Below are 17325 nucleotides of genomic sequence, written 5' to 3' on the forward strand. Positions count from 1 at the left end.
TTGCCTTCCCCTTTGTTTAGTTGCAGCATTTATGTTACATATTTATAAATATAAATGGAAGTAATAAAAATGTTTTCAGAAAGTAAAGAGAGGAAAGCACAGATATTGTTTTTCAAATGTATAGAGAGTAAAAGTAAAAAGTCCACAGAAAGCTAAATAGTGGAGTACAAACAGAAAAAAAGCTTCTTGAGTACCATATGTATCTTTACTTTGTTACTTAACATCTCTGTCTGGTTTATTCGTTCACCACAACATAAATAAATAAGCCTCTTTGGGTGATTTTCTGATAATGTAAAATGAGAAGAATATTGTTTTTAAGAAAACACAACAAATCAAAATTTCTTTTCCACAAAAAGCTTTAAATTAATAATAGCTTTATTCAAACTAATATCCTCTAATTACACCACTCCACTATTTAGAGGAGAAGAACTTATCTGGTTTCCCCTGCTGTTCTTGCTATATACTGTAAGCACATATTTCCTAACACAAATCAGTGCACTGACTGCATCACAGGCTTCTGTGACCTTTTTACAGAGGCGTCCAAGGATTAGTCAGCCAAATGAGCCTAAGCCACAATCAATAACCCGTCTAAATCATCAACAGCCTTGAAGATCAGAGACACCCTTCCTCCATGGCTCCTTAAGCAACTACAGAGGGGAGGAATGTGCTTGGACAGCATTTCCTCCCATCCCAATGTTTGCAGACTGTCACTGAAGCTTAAACAGGTTAGAAAATGGGTCATTTATATCTGTTCGGTCCTGAGATAACCCAGAGGTTAATGGAAGCTGTCCCATACAAGTTACAGAATGAGTATAAAGTGCAGAACGGTAAATCAGTGGTAAATCTTTCTAAGTATGTCAAAGCACGTTTTGTCCTGCAGACTGAGCCACTCCATATCTTCTCTTTTTGTCTGATCCAAATGAATGATGATTTAAGATATCAATGCTTCCTATATATCCTCATCTTTCTTAGACTGTTTCTTGCAACAATCCCCCTTTATAGCCTCTAAATCAGACTTCTAACCAGTTCATTCACAGAGAAAAAACATCCTCAAGAAAATTTCAAATGTTTGTCAGATAGTCCAAGAAGGCAACATGCAATATCTATGTGGGTTGAGGTTATTTCAGTATGTAATGTCATTTAGGCTTTCTAATCATTAAACCCAGATGTCTGTTTTTGTTCTTAGCTGAACGATGTGTCATCAGTTAAGTCAATGGTCAGAAATGCTACAAGCTGAAGGCTAAGAATATTTCAGTTTAACAGGAGTTTCCCTAAAGTTAGAACGAAAATTTTGCTCTGGAAGGCATTAAAAAAAGATGCCGTGAGAGCACTTGTGGGCTTTGAAAATGTATGAAAAAATTATTCTAATTACAAGCTTCAAAGCCTCTTCCAAAGTTGCTACATGTTAGACATGCATAGAGTAGTGCATGTCCTATGTTCAACCAGGGGTGGATAATTCAGGTCCAGAAAGTAATTGATTGATTGATTGATTGATTGATTATTGATCTCACAATGGGGAAATTTAGTTGTTACATCAATACTCAAATAGTCAAAGAAGAAATAGTCATCCTGTACCCTTAAACAGGTGATTAATCTGCATTGGGGGGCTGGAAATGGAAATGGTTGGAACTGATCTCTGTACAGTTTTTTTACTTTCTGGACCTGGATAATTCACCTCTGCTGTGAACTCTAAGCAACACCTAAAAAAAATCTATAAAATCTATACTATATTGCTGCAAACAGCATGTCTTACTGTTTGGATGTTGTGTTCAGGCTGATCTGCTGTGTTCATATTCTGCATCATACTCGCTAAAGAATAGGTCAGACATTTTAGCTGTGCACCTTGGCCCCTTCTTCCACATGTTTGCTGTCTACCTCACATGACTTGTTTAAATATGACTTCTAAGACTTTTCATTGATCAATGGCTTTTTTTGTCTACTTGATGAAGGAAAACTGAGAGAATATGTGGCTTTTAATTCTCCTATTTAAAATGCATCTATATTGACATTATGTCAAGTTCTGCAAGAGGTAAAGAGCATCATAGAAAATGAGAGATTGAGTGAATTTGTAATTGAAACAAGAAGATGATTTTATAGAAAATGGAAGATGAAACAGACATATCACAGCTGAAAATCTTTTAATATATAATACACCATTTCCTCTTATAAAATACACTGAATTTTGATTACAAAAGATGACACTGTGGAGGATATTTAATTAAACTGCCAGAAAAGTCTAACTAAAGTAACATTAAACAGATTAATAACCTGATAAAAATGACATTAAACCTAATCTGGCTTATTAAAAATAATTCATAAAATTATAGTTATGAAGTTTGAGTGTATTTTCAAAGCAGACTGTTTGAGTGTCATTGCATTTCGACCTTCTAACCACGTGGGGGCAGTAAGTTCACAACTCCGCTACACCACTGATCTCTATTACACACAGAAGAAGTATTGTTATCACTTTCCCTACATTTCTCCTGTACTTACACTTTTAATCAACTAAGGAGACTCCGTCGGATAAATTCAAACAATGTCTAATGACAAGGTGAGAACTTTTGTTTTTAAAATGTATTTTTTTAATGTAAAAGTCCGTTTTAAAATGCACTGTTGTTGATGTAGCCCGTTAATGGCCGCTAGCAGTTAGCATTAGCTTGTAGTTATGTCAATCACTGTAGCTGTCTCTCGCCTTTGGCTATGCTAGTGGTATGCTTCATTTCTGTGCATAAAATCCAACGGAAATCATAGAAAATACAACAATCCCGTTTTAGCCTAATGTGAACTCTTATGCTGGACTTGACTGTTATGGTTAAGCTGCCTAAACATTGTCCGAAACTTTAAGGGACTTTGAGAGTTTAACACCTTCTTTATAAATGAATAAAATGCATTAATAAAAATGTTTTTTGTTGTTGTTAGGATTTCAGACAGCAGCTCTAACCTTTTTCCGCTCTGTGTTTCTGTGGATGTCACTATAGAATCCTCTAAATCAGCTCAGGGACCTGGTGGAGCTGAAAGATCAGCTGGAGGACATCCAGAAACGGGTGGAGGAAGAAATTCAAGTTGGGATTCCTCCAGTAAGAGTCCTTCTGTTAAGTTCGGTTCAGAGGGGAGATTAATTTAAGAGATGAAGATTGATAGTAATCAGGGGCGGATTTAGGAAATTTGGGGCCCTAGGCAAAGACGGGGATGGGGCCCTCTGAATTAAGAAGACAACACATAAAACAGACCCATTATACAGATACAGAAAGTTTTAATAGAACAGAAATACATTGTTTGTTCTATGTTTTGTCCCTCTCTTCTTGTCCCTTTTCTTGTTGTTTTCCTCTCCTATGTTCCTATGTTCTCAGCTGATTTTTCATGCTGTCTCAAAAGGAATGAAAGATTTTTTCCAATCACTGAGCTGACTTAGCCGATTGTTCCTTCCTGTGTTTCCAAAAAGGCGACGGCAAAAGTAAATAACACAGTCCTTGTTGCTGTTTGTGTGGACCTTTCTGCACATGTGCAGCAAATGGACTGATCCAATCTGATCTGCTTAGACGCACTTAATATTACAAGCGTTCCAATGCGGTTTTAACGAAAGTATTTTTATCAAATACATAATGAATGTTCACAAATGAGAAAAAGTTGTATTAACCGTACATGTAAACAGAGTTTTATGGGGCCCCCAGGAACTTGGGGCCCTAGGCAACTGCCTAGTATTGCCTAATGCTAAATCCGCCCCTGATAGTAATTCATCATCTTAATTCTGACCTTCCTTAGGCTTTGAAAGTTTGACCTTAATTAAAAACTTGAGCTGAGCTGTGGGAACATTTTGGTGTGAATCAACTCAAAAAGCCAATTGATTTAATCTCCTCTTTTTCCAGGGAGGCAGCCTGCTCGCTTCTCCTTTCTTGAAGGGTTTCCTGGCTGGTTATGTGGTCGCCAGGCTCCGCTCTTCGGCACTGATGGGTGTTGCAGTAGGAACATGCACAGGGATATACGCAGCGCAAAACTACGCTGTTCCAAATATTGAAAACACAATCAAGGAGTACATTCAGAACCTGAAGGCAGGAAGAAAATGAGAAAAGGGTAGCAAAATAGAGGATGATTACAACATCAAGATGGCTCCTGTAAAGCTATACGCATGGAATGGACATGCACTTGATCGCTATTTTGTGATGGGATTATTTTCAACCATGCTGTATGCAGGGTGGTCGATTTTTATAACATTCAGGAAAATTGGGGATAGAAATGTAAACATTTGTAGTAGAATGATGAGATTTAAAACAGATGCAGAACAGTATAAAAATGTGTAAATTAATTCAATGACAAAAAAGCCATTGTTTAAATAACAGCCCTGCCAGCTCCGAGAGTCAGTTTCAGTCTAAATATGTGTGAAAAAGTAGAATTATCACTATTGTGAGGATAGAAAAGCCCAAAGAGGGAAAAAAGTCAAATATTCTATTTTAAGATTCTATTCAGTTTGTGCAATTTTGTCAACTTATATCACAGGAAATTCCGGTTTTATTATAGTAGCTTTAAACTTGAATAAAGTTAAAAACCAGGCTCTTCATAAAGCAAAAGAAAAATGAGCTAAACACCAAGAGGAGCATTTGATGTGCTTGATAGACATTCACTAATTAGAGATGCGCCAATCAGAGAGCAGAATCAGCCAATTACTGTTTGTTTACTGAAAACGTTAGCTTATTTATTTCCTTAAATAAATTAAAACTAAGGAGGGCCTCAATTTCTAAGTGCTTGAACAACATCCTGTATCGAAGAATCAGAAATATTTTTTATAAAATATGGGAATCAGCTGCAGTTTCATAGTGAACTGGAAGCCTGTAAGGGTCAGGGAATGCTTGGTTATTGCTTTGCTACTTCTGATGTTGTGATATTGCTCCCTTGCAAATGAGTGTTTATGGGGTTTTTCATTATCTCATGTTGGTTAGAAATGACCAACAGAAGCCTTAACATTTGTAAATGCTGTTCACTTTTCATCTCAGAGCATAACTCAACCTATCAGGACTTTTTTCATCATTGCAGGTGATGGAATATTTGTTGTTTCAGATGGCTTGTCTCTGCAGTAAAATAACTTAGATGAAAAAAATATCACATCTGTTATTTTTTGCATCTGTTTTAATTTTTTTATTTAATTTTCCCATAAGTGTCTCACTTTTCATTCTGTTTCTGTCAATATGATCCAGGCTTTAATTTTTGCACAAGCATTTATGTCATATTGTTATTGCATGTGGAAATATATGGTTGATGTGTTTTATGTTCAATGTTGTAAGAGTGCCTAATCTGGTTTGGACTTGATCTCATCTCATGCCATATGTGCAATAATCTGTTTCTCAGAGATCTCGGGCTTGTTCTCTCATGCTGGAAATGTGTGGATCTTTTGCACTTCCTTTAGAGGTTTAAAGCTGTTACTTTATTTTGAAAAAAACCTTTTATTTCCCCACCTGATGTGTTAAAAACCTGTTTATTGTATTTAACATTTGGAAGATTTGCATGTTAACACATTTCCCTTTTTTAAACTGACTGAAAAACATCCAGTTTCTGCACTAATAATCCCTTATATCACTTAATTCATCAAAGTTTGAAACATGACTGTAGATAAGAAACATTGAACTCAAAGCTTCATGATGTTAACCCTTTAACTGTAAAAGTATCTCATTCTACAAGAAATTACTGTAAAGCAGCATTGAGATTTTCATATAACTGTACATTGCTAATGGTATGTTGTCTGCATTATGTAACACATAACCACACATGGCTTTGCAAGCTTTTATGAAGTATAAAAATTTGTGCCATGAAAGAAAATTTGATTTAAAAGGATTTTTGGTTGCATTGTTTCTTAAAATTGCCTTTGAATGTATAACTGAAAAAGATTTGTCCTGTTAAAACTGGGAGACAAATGCAAATATGTGCCTGTTGACAATCACTTTATCCTTATGTTGTTATGAAGGGTTTGGTCTTTTAAAAATTCAATTTCACAGATTTTGTCTTTAAGTAATAATCTTTTCTGGAATTGTTATTTTGAGCAGCTATTGTTTAACTGGTTTTCTTTTGAGGTTTTCATTCCTGCCTTGTTAATGTGTTATTAAGTGTGTGTTATGCTTTGACTGCTGCTGTGCACCAACTTTCCCTCTATGAAACAATAAATAAATAAAAATTAATCTCCATTTCTCTTAACATTTCATCCCATCTTTAATTAATGTGGACTTTAGCAAGACCAGTGTATGACTATGGTTTGATTTAAACCATTTCATTGCAGCCGAGGCTCAAGACCCCTACTTATTAGGTCCTGCTCTCACGTCTGAAAATAAAAAATTAAGCTTGGAAAAGGAGGGATTTAGAGCAATAGAATTAGCCTTTAACAGCCATACACCAGTCAGGAAAGAAAACAGTAGAGAAACAAGTTAATATCAACACAAAGCAGACATCTCTGCAAGTTTTTATTTTCTTCAAAGTATTTAAAAAACTACAAAAGAATTGGATAATTTTCTGAAAACCCAGCTATCCAACTCCAGCAAAGATCCATATATAAAGAACCAAAATGAATGTAATGATTTACAGCACAGGTAAATCAGAACACCTCAATCCAAAATGCTTTTTAGTTAAAAAACAAAAAAAAAACAACTTAAACTGCAATAACCCTTAGTAGAAACTCAGGGTTGGCTGTGGTGTTGCTCAGCATGCACACGGCCCTCTGAACCTTGGCCAGGTCTCCCCCAGGAACCACGGTGGGAGGCTGGTAGTTGATGCCAACTTTGAAACCAGTGGGACACCAGTCCACAAACTGGATGGTGCGCCTGCTTTTCATGGTTGCGATGGCGGCGTTGACATCCTTCAGCACCACATCCCCTCTGTACAGCATGCAGCAGGCCATGTACTTGCCGTGGCGGGGATCGCACTTCACCATCTGGTTGGATGCCTCAAAGCAGGAGGTTGTGATCTCAGATACAGTGAGCTACCCGTGGTACGCCTTTTCAGCTGAGATGACAGGGGCATAGGCAGCCAGGGGGAAGTGGATCCGAGGATAGGGCACCAGATTGGTCTGGAACTCTGTTGGGTCAACATTCAGAGCTCCATCGAAGCAAAGAGATGCCGTGATGGAGGACACCAACTGAGCCACCAGCCTGTTGAGATTAGTGTAGGTTGGATGCTCAACGTCCAAGTTCCTGTGGCAGATGTCATAGATGTGAAAGCACAGTCTGAGTGCTCCAAGGTGCTGTGGGTAGTGAGGATGGCATTGTAGGGCTCCACTACAGCCGTGGAAACCTGAGGAGCTGGGTAGATGGCGAACCCCAGCTTGGAATTATTGCCATAATCTACAGACAGGCGCTCCATCAAGAGGGAGGTGAAACCAGAGCCGGTTCCTCTGCCAAAAAGCTATGGAAGACCAGAAAGCCCTGAAGCCCGGTGCACTGGTCACACTGTGTAAAGAGAGGGAGAACAAGAAGGACGCTTAGAAATCTCATTTCAAATACACTTCAGCTGGCCTCAGCAACAGCTGGATTCAAACTCCAGCAGCCCAATAATATTGCCTTAAATATGTGGAAACTCAATAAATCCAACATTGAATCCACCTACCAGTTTACGGATTCTGTCCGTAACAGGATCAACGAGCTCTTTTCCCGATGGTGTAGTGTCCACGGGCGTAGTTGGTAGCAGCATCCTCCTTCCCAGAGATCAGCTGCCCAGTAGAGACTGACATTTTTTCGGGAATCCCACGGGTCACGGGATTCCCGTGGGATGGGAGTCAGTAACGATCACGTGATTGGGACGGTACAGGATTAAACATTAACGGGAGCAAACCAATAGTAACAACAAAAAAAAAACTAGGATCGATGCCAAAATTTTTTTTTAATAAAATAGAAAGAAAAAAAATCCAGTACTGTCGCCGCCATTTTGTAGCCTACACCATAATGCGAGTCAAAAAAACTACACGACCCAAAAACCAACAGTGCTTCCGCTCTGAGTTTTTCACCCGCGCTGAAAAACAACAATGGAGGGACCAACAGTTAGTGGCGAACTTGACTTGGAGAAGTTTGAAAAAAGTGATATCTTATTGAAGACAACAAGAATGGGAGTGGTGCGGGAGCAGGAGTCATTCTGAATGGGAGCGGGATGGGAGTGGAAGTAAAATCACCAGAAGTGGGACGGGACAGGATTTAGATTTCTACTCTGGCCCGGGATCGGGACGGGAAACAATTATTTTCTGTGGGAGTGGGACGACAGGAGTGAAAATCCACTCCTGTGTCAGTCTCTACTGCCCAGGTTGGAACAGTTGTTTGAAGCGCCCAGTTCTCACTTCATCTAAGAGACACATTTTAATTATAGACCGGATTTATTTGTTTGACTGAGTATAAAGATAAATAAGATCAAATAAATATATTTACCAACAACAGAGGGCTCTAAGTCCACAAAAATCGTTCTAGGGACATATTCTCCTGCTCCAGTCTCATTGAAGAAGGTGCTGAAAGAGCAGTCTCCTCCACCAGTGCGCATTACACTTGGATTATGGCCGTCTGGCTGGATCCCATGTTCAAGGCAGTAGAGCTCCCAACCGGCATTCCCGATCTGAACGTCAGCCAAACAAAGATTGCATAATTACCTTATATTTTATAATAATTTGGTTATAAACGGAGACAAATAGTCATGTCATTCAAACAGATATAATTTAACAGCATATCTTCTGGGGCTAATGTATACATGCTACAGTTGTAATCATTATCCTATAATCCCTCATTCCTGTTGGAGACAGTGGAGTCAAATATGAGATTATAACCCTTGTTCAAAACTTCTGCCAGTTACCTAAGTTCCTAACGGGACAAAATAAATAAATAACAGGGACCGAAATAAACCGTTAGGGACAACCGCTACAGCAGGGAAAAAAAGTGCGCAATGAGCTATCCAGAGCAAATGTTGGTAAAAACCAAACCTGACCTAAGTTGAAAGTGCCTGAAAACTTTTTTTTTTTGTCAATAAAAGCTACCATTTCGTTAATAAAGCAAAAGCCTTGCCTGTTGAATTAAAATGCTAGCTTGTTCAAAGCATTCGGCTCAACTTCCATTAATGTCAGTTTACAAGCCTACATTCAAATATATTTTTAAAAACTTTTCATATTAATCTTACCATTTTGTAAAGTCGTTGCTGTTAACTTTAACTGAAACCGTCTAAAACGCTCCAATCTATCAGTTGTGCTGCTGACAGGACATAAAATAAAGAAAATCTAAACGGTTTGAGCTCATTCGTGAAATGGACCATACCATTACGTTGGGGGTGTTGGACTTTACCATTGATCATTAATCACAAAATCAACTAAAACTTAGTAGTAATAATTTTAGTACTTAATTATTATCCCCAATACAAAACTTAAAAATGAGAGGTTATTAAATGCAAGATTATTAACATTAATAGAAGACGTTTAGAAATATTAGATCTTTTAAATAGATTTGTACATGAAATAACTTACACTTTCTCAATGTATCAGTTCTGCTTCACATGATTGACACGTGCCCACAGACATCTTCATTCATACATTTATTTCTCATAGCCCACACAACGACAACCACTGGGAAAATATGTATACCCCTGTGTATAGTGACTAGGATTGGCTATTGATGTTTACCGTCCTTCTTCCTCCTCAAATATTTGTCTGAAAACCAGTTTGCTCCTTTTCCTAAACATGCTTTGAAATTGCTTTAATTTAATATTCAGTTATTGAAATACTCAGATTTTTTGTGCAAATTTGATGGATAAACAAGTTTCCCTCCAATAATTTATGATCTTTGTGGGGCCAGTCTAGTCCAAAATGACAGGGCCGATTTTTTGTCCCAGTCCATTTATGATCTTTGTTTTTCACATTTGATCATCTCACACCCATAAAAATAATTTTCCTTTTTTTCTGCTTATCCAATTGAGAATCAGCTTTCTTTTATGTAAAAGCAGAAGCATGTAATTGTGCAGTTAACAGAACATGAAATATATGCAGGTAACAAAAACTGAAAACTGTGTGATTTAAAATTAGTAGAAATCGAACTCTTCAGAGATTTTTCAAAGAACATTAGTGACTGAAACACACTGCAGACAGGTCAGAGGTCATGTTGTGGAGAAGTTTAAAGCAGAGTTTGGTCATATAACCACCTTACAAGCCTTAAACATCCCACAGACAACTCAGGGTTCTGCTTTGTGGGAGTTTTGTTGAACGTCCTGCTGAACAGGAGATAAAGTAGATATTAGGAGTTGTAAGACAACCAGTCTTTTTCCTGATGCTTTATCATTTGTACTTGAATTTCCATAAGGTGTCAGGATCCCAGCTTTTGTGTTTGTCTGTTTTTCTTGTCTTTTGTGTTTCTCCCTTCCACCACCAGGAGGCGCCTCCTCACACACCTGCAAGCTGTTACCTCATCACCGGACTGCTCTTAAAGGAATAGTACACCCAAAACATGATTAGCCTTCATTTTCTACTCACCCCCATGCTGAACAAAACTCTGGAGTACTTTTTTGATATCTCAAATGCATCTGGAGATCTGGGAGGCTTCTTGCTGTCTGCTGACATTCAAATAATGGAGGTCTATGGCGCCCGAGACAGAAAGGTCCACAAAAGTCCACAAAAACGTGTCAATATTCCTCCATACTGCTCGTCCAATGTAATCCAAGTGTCCTGAGTGGGTAGCATCCAGAATTTACTCGAAACGAAGTCATTTAGAACGTTTTAGAGCCTAAACAGTAGTGTATAGGATTTCCTAATAGCGCCCCCATGCGCGCTCACGATTCTACGGAAGCCGGCAGACCAAACCGGAAGGAAGTGCGCATTCAGCGTCTGCTCTGCCGATAATGCAAGCGTAGAAGAAGAAATGTGCTGTTTACCTGTGCAAAGAAAGAAACAACGAAAGAAAAATGTCTGAGGACTTCAGTGTTGAGGAAGAGCATGAGTTCTTTGCCGAGCTGAATGCGCTGGTTTGGTCTGCCGGCTTCCGTAGCGTCGTGAGCGCGCATGGGGGCGCTATTAGGAAATCCTATACACTACTGTTTATGCTCTAAAAACATTCTAAATGACTTCGTTTCAAGTAAATTATGGACGCTACCCACTCAGGACACTTGGAATACATTGGACGAGCAGTATGGAGGAATATTGACACGTTTTTATGGACTTTTATGGACCTTTCTGTCTCGGGCGCCATAGACCTCCATTATTTGAATGTCAGCAGACAGCAAGAAGCCTCCCAGATCTCCAGATGCATTTGAGATATCAAAAAAGTACTCCAGAGTTTTGTTCAGCATGGGGGTGAGTAGAAAATGAAGGCTAATCATGTTTTGGGTGTACTATTCCTTTAAGCTGCTGGTTGCCACTACTTCGACGCCAGAGTGTTTGCCAGTTTGGGGAACTCTAGCCAAGCCTTGTTTATGCTGAGTCTAATGTGAGTTTTTGCATTTTGAGTTTTTGTTCTCTACCCAAGCTGAGATCACATTGAGTTTAACTGAGCGCTTGTTTCTCCCTGAGTCTCAGCTTTGTTTGTTCTTTGCCTTTCGGCAGGAAGCCTTCCTGCAAACTGGACCTTTTCGGGCCGCCTTCTCCCAAATGGGATCAGCTGAGTCTTACACTGAGCGACGGATTCCAAACAGGAGGTTTGGATCCAGCCACCTTTGAGCACGCTGAGATCACTCTCTGAGTAAGGAAGTCATCTTCACCACGACCCGTTCAAGTACCACAGGAAAACTGAGTTGCAACCAGCGGCTGCATCATTCCACTCCGTCTGAGTTCTGGGTAAACCCTGTTCCGTCTTTCAGTTTTCCGGCCGAACAGAGTTCGGAGGAACTCTGCACCGAACTCTAAATACCTTTCAATAAAAGCCGTTCAAACTTTTACTCTGTGTCTCTCTGTTTGGCTTCACTGCATGTGGGTCCGAGCTTTAGATAAAATCATGATATAAGGGATGAACGATTAAGAAAAAAGATGAGTGTGGCACAAATTCAAATGTGCAAATAATGATTATTCACCCACATTTGACAAGTGGGGCAAGAGGAACATTAATACTTCCCTTGCCCCATAGTAACCTTGGCGGTGCTGCAGAGATCCACAGCTCGGGTACGATAATCTTTCCATTTCCATCTGCCAATCTGGTCGTTATGAAGTGGCAAAAAGAAAGCCCTGTTTGCAGCTTTCAACAAGCTATAGCAGACCCACATCAAAATCCTCAGTGAAATATGGTCATGGCACCATTGTGTTACGGAGGTTGGTTGAGTGGGTTGAAGGGGCGTGGTCAGAGTTGATTAGGAGATGGGTGCAGGGAAACACAGGGTAATTCCAGGGGTAATTATATGAGACGCTGCTAAAGAGCAAAGACTGTACCGAGGTTTAGTTTCCTGTAGGACAATAACCTGAAAGGTATAGTGGAGGATGCTCTTTTTCCAGGTGGATCACCAAAATAAGTGGTCCTCCTAAATGTCAATGATTCTGGGATATGTTTACATAAGGCCGTCCTACGTGCTCGTCCCCATTTTCACTTACCGGTGGTGAGTCTGACATTGTGGAAAAATTGCAAATCTTCTTTTAGAAAGTAAGCTTGTATGAGCGATGCAAACAGCAGCTTTTAAACAGAGCGTGCATGAGGAGAAATGGGCCGCGTGCTGGTACAGAGTAGTGCATGTGCATTTCTTTTTTTTTTAACTGAAGAGGGGAGTCTTTTCAAAAATTCGCGAAAATCCTTCGCTGTACATTCAGCCAGATCTAAAACCAAATTGTCCAAAGAAAATATATAATGGTCAGATTGCTTCTGTCAAAGCCCAAATCTGAGTCTAAGTGATTATTTGGACTTCCTTTTTTACGGGCTGCTAGAGTAAGCAACAAACTTATCCTTTTTATAATTCTGTTGTAGTCCAGCAACTGTCCCTTTTTAAATCAGAAATTTCCTGCAATATAAACATTAGGGTAATGGCAAGGATGCATTCCATCCCAAAGGATAAACCAATATGTTTATAGAAAATGAACAAATAATGAAGAGAATACATCTGCAAAAAATGCAATATGAAAAGCACTGCAGCAAAGGTGGAGGAGAATCTGAGAGCAGAGCAGGGGCCCCATGAATGAGAGAATACTGACACCTTCAGGCCGAAGGGGCTTATTGTTGACCAATGTGATCCAGCAGAAAGCAGCATGAGCTCAGAAAACATTTTGACCTCAGGTTACACCTTCCTTCTTTCTTTGGTGTGCTGTTGTTAATTAGGTATAAATGTAGAGCCAAATACATTAGAATATAAGAGGAAAATAAAAATTCACCACAGGAAGTGTGAAAATTATATAGAGACATACAATGCCCTTCGCAATTATTGGCAGCCCATTTAAGATGTGGTCGAGGACTTAAAAAAATTCTCCTTTTCTTTTAAATAACAAAGAACCCAAATACAAAAAAAAGAGAAAAATCCAACCTTTTATTTAAGTTCATTACTTTGGTGGTAAAAATAAAATCACACATTTAGAAAATAAAAAACATGAAATCATGTGTCCCACAATTATTGGCACCCCTAACAATTCCACTAAAAACTATAATTGATTTCCTTTCAATGTATTTTTCTGTAGTTGCTAAAGTTGGTTAGGGTATCTAGGGACTTTTAATTAGTAATTCATGACTTCCTGTTTTGCCTGGGGTATAAATATGACGTGACACAAAGGCCTAATTCTCTTACCAATTAGTCAACATGGCAAAGACAAGAGAACACACAATTCAAGTAAGGCAGACCTAGGCCTACCTAGTCTGGAAAAAGAGTTCTTTTTCATAATATTCACTCGGTGTCTCGCTATGGGATGCAGCCTCCTGCAGCCCTGATAGAAGCATTTATCTCAATCTGCCAATCCTGCTTGGCCGGTGAAAGTGCTCGTCTTACGCCACGCCCCGTAGCTCCGACTACTAAAGCGTGTGTGGATCACGGCACTTCAATTCAAAACCTCTTCTCACCTGAGAGCTTATCTCATGTCGGAGCCTTCTGCTAGTTTAACTGCCCACAGATGTACATTGCTAGTTTCCGTCGCAGGACGCTAGCACTGTGCTCTGGCTTCTGCCCTGTTCGCTCACTCCAGACCGGACCGGTATTCTTTTCCATTCATTTCACGGCGGAATCCCTCTCTGCTCCCCTCCGCGGACACTCGAGTCGGACGAGCATTTAGCACACCAGCTACTTTCTCGACCCCACCACGCTAGCACGCCAGCTAGCTTCGGTTCCTTTCCCAACCAGCACTCCAGCTCGTCGGAAAATGGCAACCGTCAAAAACCCCCACGCCAGGGGAGACTACCGTCTTTGTGGCTGCAGGAATAAAATTTCAGAGAAAGACACCCACCCGGTGTGCAGTACCTGTCTGGGAGTTGACCACGCCAGGTTGGCCCTCGAAATTCCTGGCTCCTGTGGGCACTGCAAAGTGTTTCCCGAGGAAGACGTGCTGGAAGTCAGCCCCATGGAGGAGGATGACGACACTTCGTTCCTCATATCAGAGGAAGAGGATGACACCTTCATGGCCCCAACCCAGCCTGAAAAGCCAAAGCTGCCGAGCCCTTCCACCAAGGAAGACAGGGGAGCGAGCTCACCAGCTCCCTCCCTCCATGTGGATCTGCTCGACGTGTGCAAATGCGCGGCGGAGAAGCTGGAGATCCCCTGGCCGGTCGCAATAGTGGAGCCCACCCGGTCCCGCTACGAAGGCAAATGGCTTCCCTTGGCGCGAAATACGGTGAAACAGCTTCTTCCTGTCTTCCCCGAGTTGCTGACTGAGCTCTCCAAAACATGGACTAACTGCCCATACAGCAACAGGAGCCCTATTTCAGGCGCAGCATCCCTCGATCGCAAGGCGATGGATGTCCACGGTCTCCTCTCCAGCCAGCTGTCCGCGGCTTCCCCCAGGCACCCGATGCTGCAAGCTAAGCCCGAGCGGTTTCAGTCCGCGCTAACCGAAAGGGCATACAAAGCAAGAGCCCTCATCGCCCTCTCCATCCTCACTGCCTACCAAGCGGAGTTGTTTGGCGCGTCTGCTGAGGAGCAAGACCCGGACACGTGGGAGGAGATGGTGGTCATCGTAGATTTATCTCTCCATATCCAACGTGTCTCGGTCCAGGCCACGGGAAAGGTGATGGCAACCCTCGTCATCCAGGAGCGAGCGCGATGGCTCAGTCTCGCCAACCTGACCAACAGGGAGCGGGATGACATTCTGGATATGCCGATCGTCCCTGAAGGCATCTTCGGCTCTGCATTGGCCACAATGCAGCAAAGATGCGAGGCAAAGAAGAAGGACAACGAGGCCCTCAAACTTTGTCTCCCTCGCAAAGCCCCAGAGCCTTCACCTCCAGTGCAGCGCAAAATCTTTGCGCAAGCTGCCTCCCAGCCGCCGCGTTTTAAAATACCGAGACGGCTACCACCGCTTTGTCCGCCCCCTCCGATGAGGAAGGAGCGCGGAGCCGGCTGGCAGGGAAAACCTGCCTCCCCGACCGCTGCGCCGCCGCCGCCCACAGCAGCCGCGACCACGGACCCACAGGCGAGGAAGAAAAAGAGAGCGGCCTGACAGCCAGCAGTTCCTCAGTTGGTGCAGCCTGCCATTCCCCGTTGCGCAGGCCCACCGTTTTGGCTTGTTCGAGCACGCCCGGCGCCACCGTTGCCCATCCCAGAGCCGGTCCGCGGGGAGAGGGACAAGCCCCCCGGAGGTTTGCGCGGTTGCGCCCCGAGCGGAGTGTCCACAAGCACAGTCACACACACATGTTCAAAGAATGAATGGTGTCAAAATAAAAATAATAAATCTGTCACAGCCAGGCCACGAGCCGAGGGTGCAGATAATAAAAAAAAGCCAAAACAGACAATGCTCTCTCCATAAGCAGGGTGGCCGCTCAGCCCCCTGCAGCTCTGCTCCCGGGACGGGCGAAGCCGTCCCCGCAGAGCGGAGCGCCCCACGGTACCTCCGGTGGTGCCCGAGAATTATTTCTCGGTTCTACCACAGGGGGGCGCAGGGCAGGAGCCGCAATATGTTCCTCCGCTTTCTCTCAGATGGGAAAGCTGGAGAGCAGCAGCAGCTCCACCGTGGGTGTTGCGCACAATTTCCCGGGGATACAGGCTTCAATTCACCACTGTCCCTCCCCGTTTCTCCGGCGTAATACACTCACATGCACAGGGGGAATCAGCTCGAGTCTTATGGGAGGAAATCCTCTCTCTGATAGACAAATGAGAGGTTTCTGTCGTATCTCCCGAACAGAGTACTGCTGCGTCTAGTAAGACCGAATGACTGGTTTTCGTCCGTGGATCTGAAAGACGCGTATTTCCACATTCCCATTTATCCTCCTCACAGACAATATCTCCGATTTGCCTTTCAAGGGGTGTGTTACGAATACCGTGTTCTATCATTCGGTCTGTCTCTCAGCCCTAGGGTTTTCATACGATGCACAGAGGCCGCGGTACCTCCGCTCAGATGCCGGGGGATACGTCTGGCCACGTATTTGGACGACTGGCTCCTGTTAGCGCAGTCAGAACAGGAAGCCAGGGTTCACACACATATTGTCACAGCACATCTGATGGATTTGGGTTTGTGATAAATATGGAGAAAAGCCACCTATCTCCAACGCAGGAGATATGCTTTCTGGGATTATCCCTTCGCTGTTCCGTTCACAGCTCGCCTGTCTAAGGAAAGGGTGTTGACATTCAGAGCGTGCCTTGCACATTTCCGTCTGCACAGGTCTGTCCAGTTCAGACTGTGCCTTCGGTTGCTGGGTCTGATGGCCTCAGCCATCCTCGTGATTCGCCTCGGCTGCCTTCACATGCAAGACTTTCACATAAACTTTCTCGAACTTTCGGTGGTGTTTCTTTCCCTGAGACACTTCCTCCCATTCCTCTCGGGTCACCATGTCCTGGTGAGGACAGACAACACGACAACAGTGGCGTATATCAACCGCCAAGGGGGCCTGCGCTCCCGTATGTTGCACGATCTGGCACGCGACCTGATTCTCTGGAGCAGTGCCCACTTTCTCTCCCTGAGGGCGACGCATGTCCCGGGAGACTTAAACACGGGTGCGGACCTGCTGTCCAGAGGCGCGCCGATGTACGGGGAATGGACGCTGCACCCGCAGGTCGTGGAGCAGATATGGGCGCGCTACGGCTGCGCTCAGATAGATCTGTTCGCGTCCAGGGAAAACGCTCGATGCAAGCTGTTCTTCTCTCTGAGCACTCTGAATGCCCCTCTGGGCGTAGACGCACTAGCACACGCTTGGCCGCATGAGCTTCTATACGCGTTCCCACCGCTGGCCCTGATACCCCCCACTCTCGCCAGAGTGAGGGCATCCAATCACAAGCTGATCCTGATAGCTC

The 17325-nt window shown here is 42.6% G+C and overlaps 1 protein-coding gene, 1 long non-coding RNA gene and 1 pseudogene across 2 annotated transcripts; 2 read left to right on the top strand and 1 right to left on the bottom strand.

Annotated features, from left to right (window-relative positions):
* Positions 1 to 2414: 2414 nt before the first annotated feature.
* LOC119781518 (SLC35A4 upstream open reading frame protein-like) lies at positions 2415 to 4303 on the top strand. Its single transcript, XM_038282007.1, has 3 exons — positions 2415 to 2551; positions 2979 to 3077; positions 3867 to 4303. The coding sequence occupies exons 1-3, from the start codon at positions 2537 to 2539 to the stop codon at positions 4062 to 4064; spliced, it is 312 nt and encodes a 103-aa protein (XP_038137935.1). The 5' UTR covers positions 2415 to 2536; the 3' UTR covers positions 4065 to 4303.
* A 2195-nt stretch (positions 4304 to 6498) lies between these two features.
* Positions 6499 to 9195, bottom strand: LOC119781515 (annotated as a pseudogene).
* A 2160-nt stretch (positions 9196 to 11355) lies between these two features.
* Positions 11356 to 11860, top strand: LOC119781514. Its single transcript, XR_005280580.1, has 2 exons — positions 11356 to 11414; positions 11531 to 11860. It is a non-coding gene; the product is annotated as an uncharacterized LOC119781514 (long non-coding RNA).
* The last annotated feature ends 5465 nt before the right edge of the window (positions 11861 to 17325 follow it).

The sequence above is a fragment of the Cyprinodon tularosa genome, unplaced genomic scaffold (genome assembly GCF_016077235.1).
Source record: "Cyprinodon tularosa strain WSP-4 unplaced genomic scaffold, ASM1607723v1 ctg1786, whole genome shotgun sequence".
Classification (NCBI taxonomy): Eukaryota; Metazoa; Chordata; class Actinopteri; order Cyprinodontiformes; family Cyprinodontidae; genus Cyprinodon; species Cyprinodon tularosa.

Coding starts and splice junctions, on each gene's coding strand:
- LOC119781518 (XM_038282007.1), top strand. Junction 3,078..3,866: donor TTCAAGTTGGGATTCCTCCA/GTAAGAGTCCTT, acceptor CTCTTTTTCCAG/GGAGGCAGCCTGCTCGCTTC.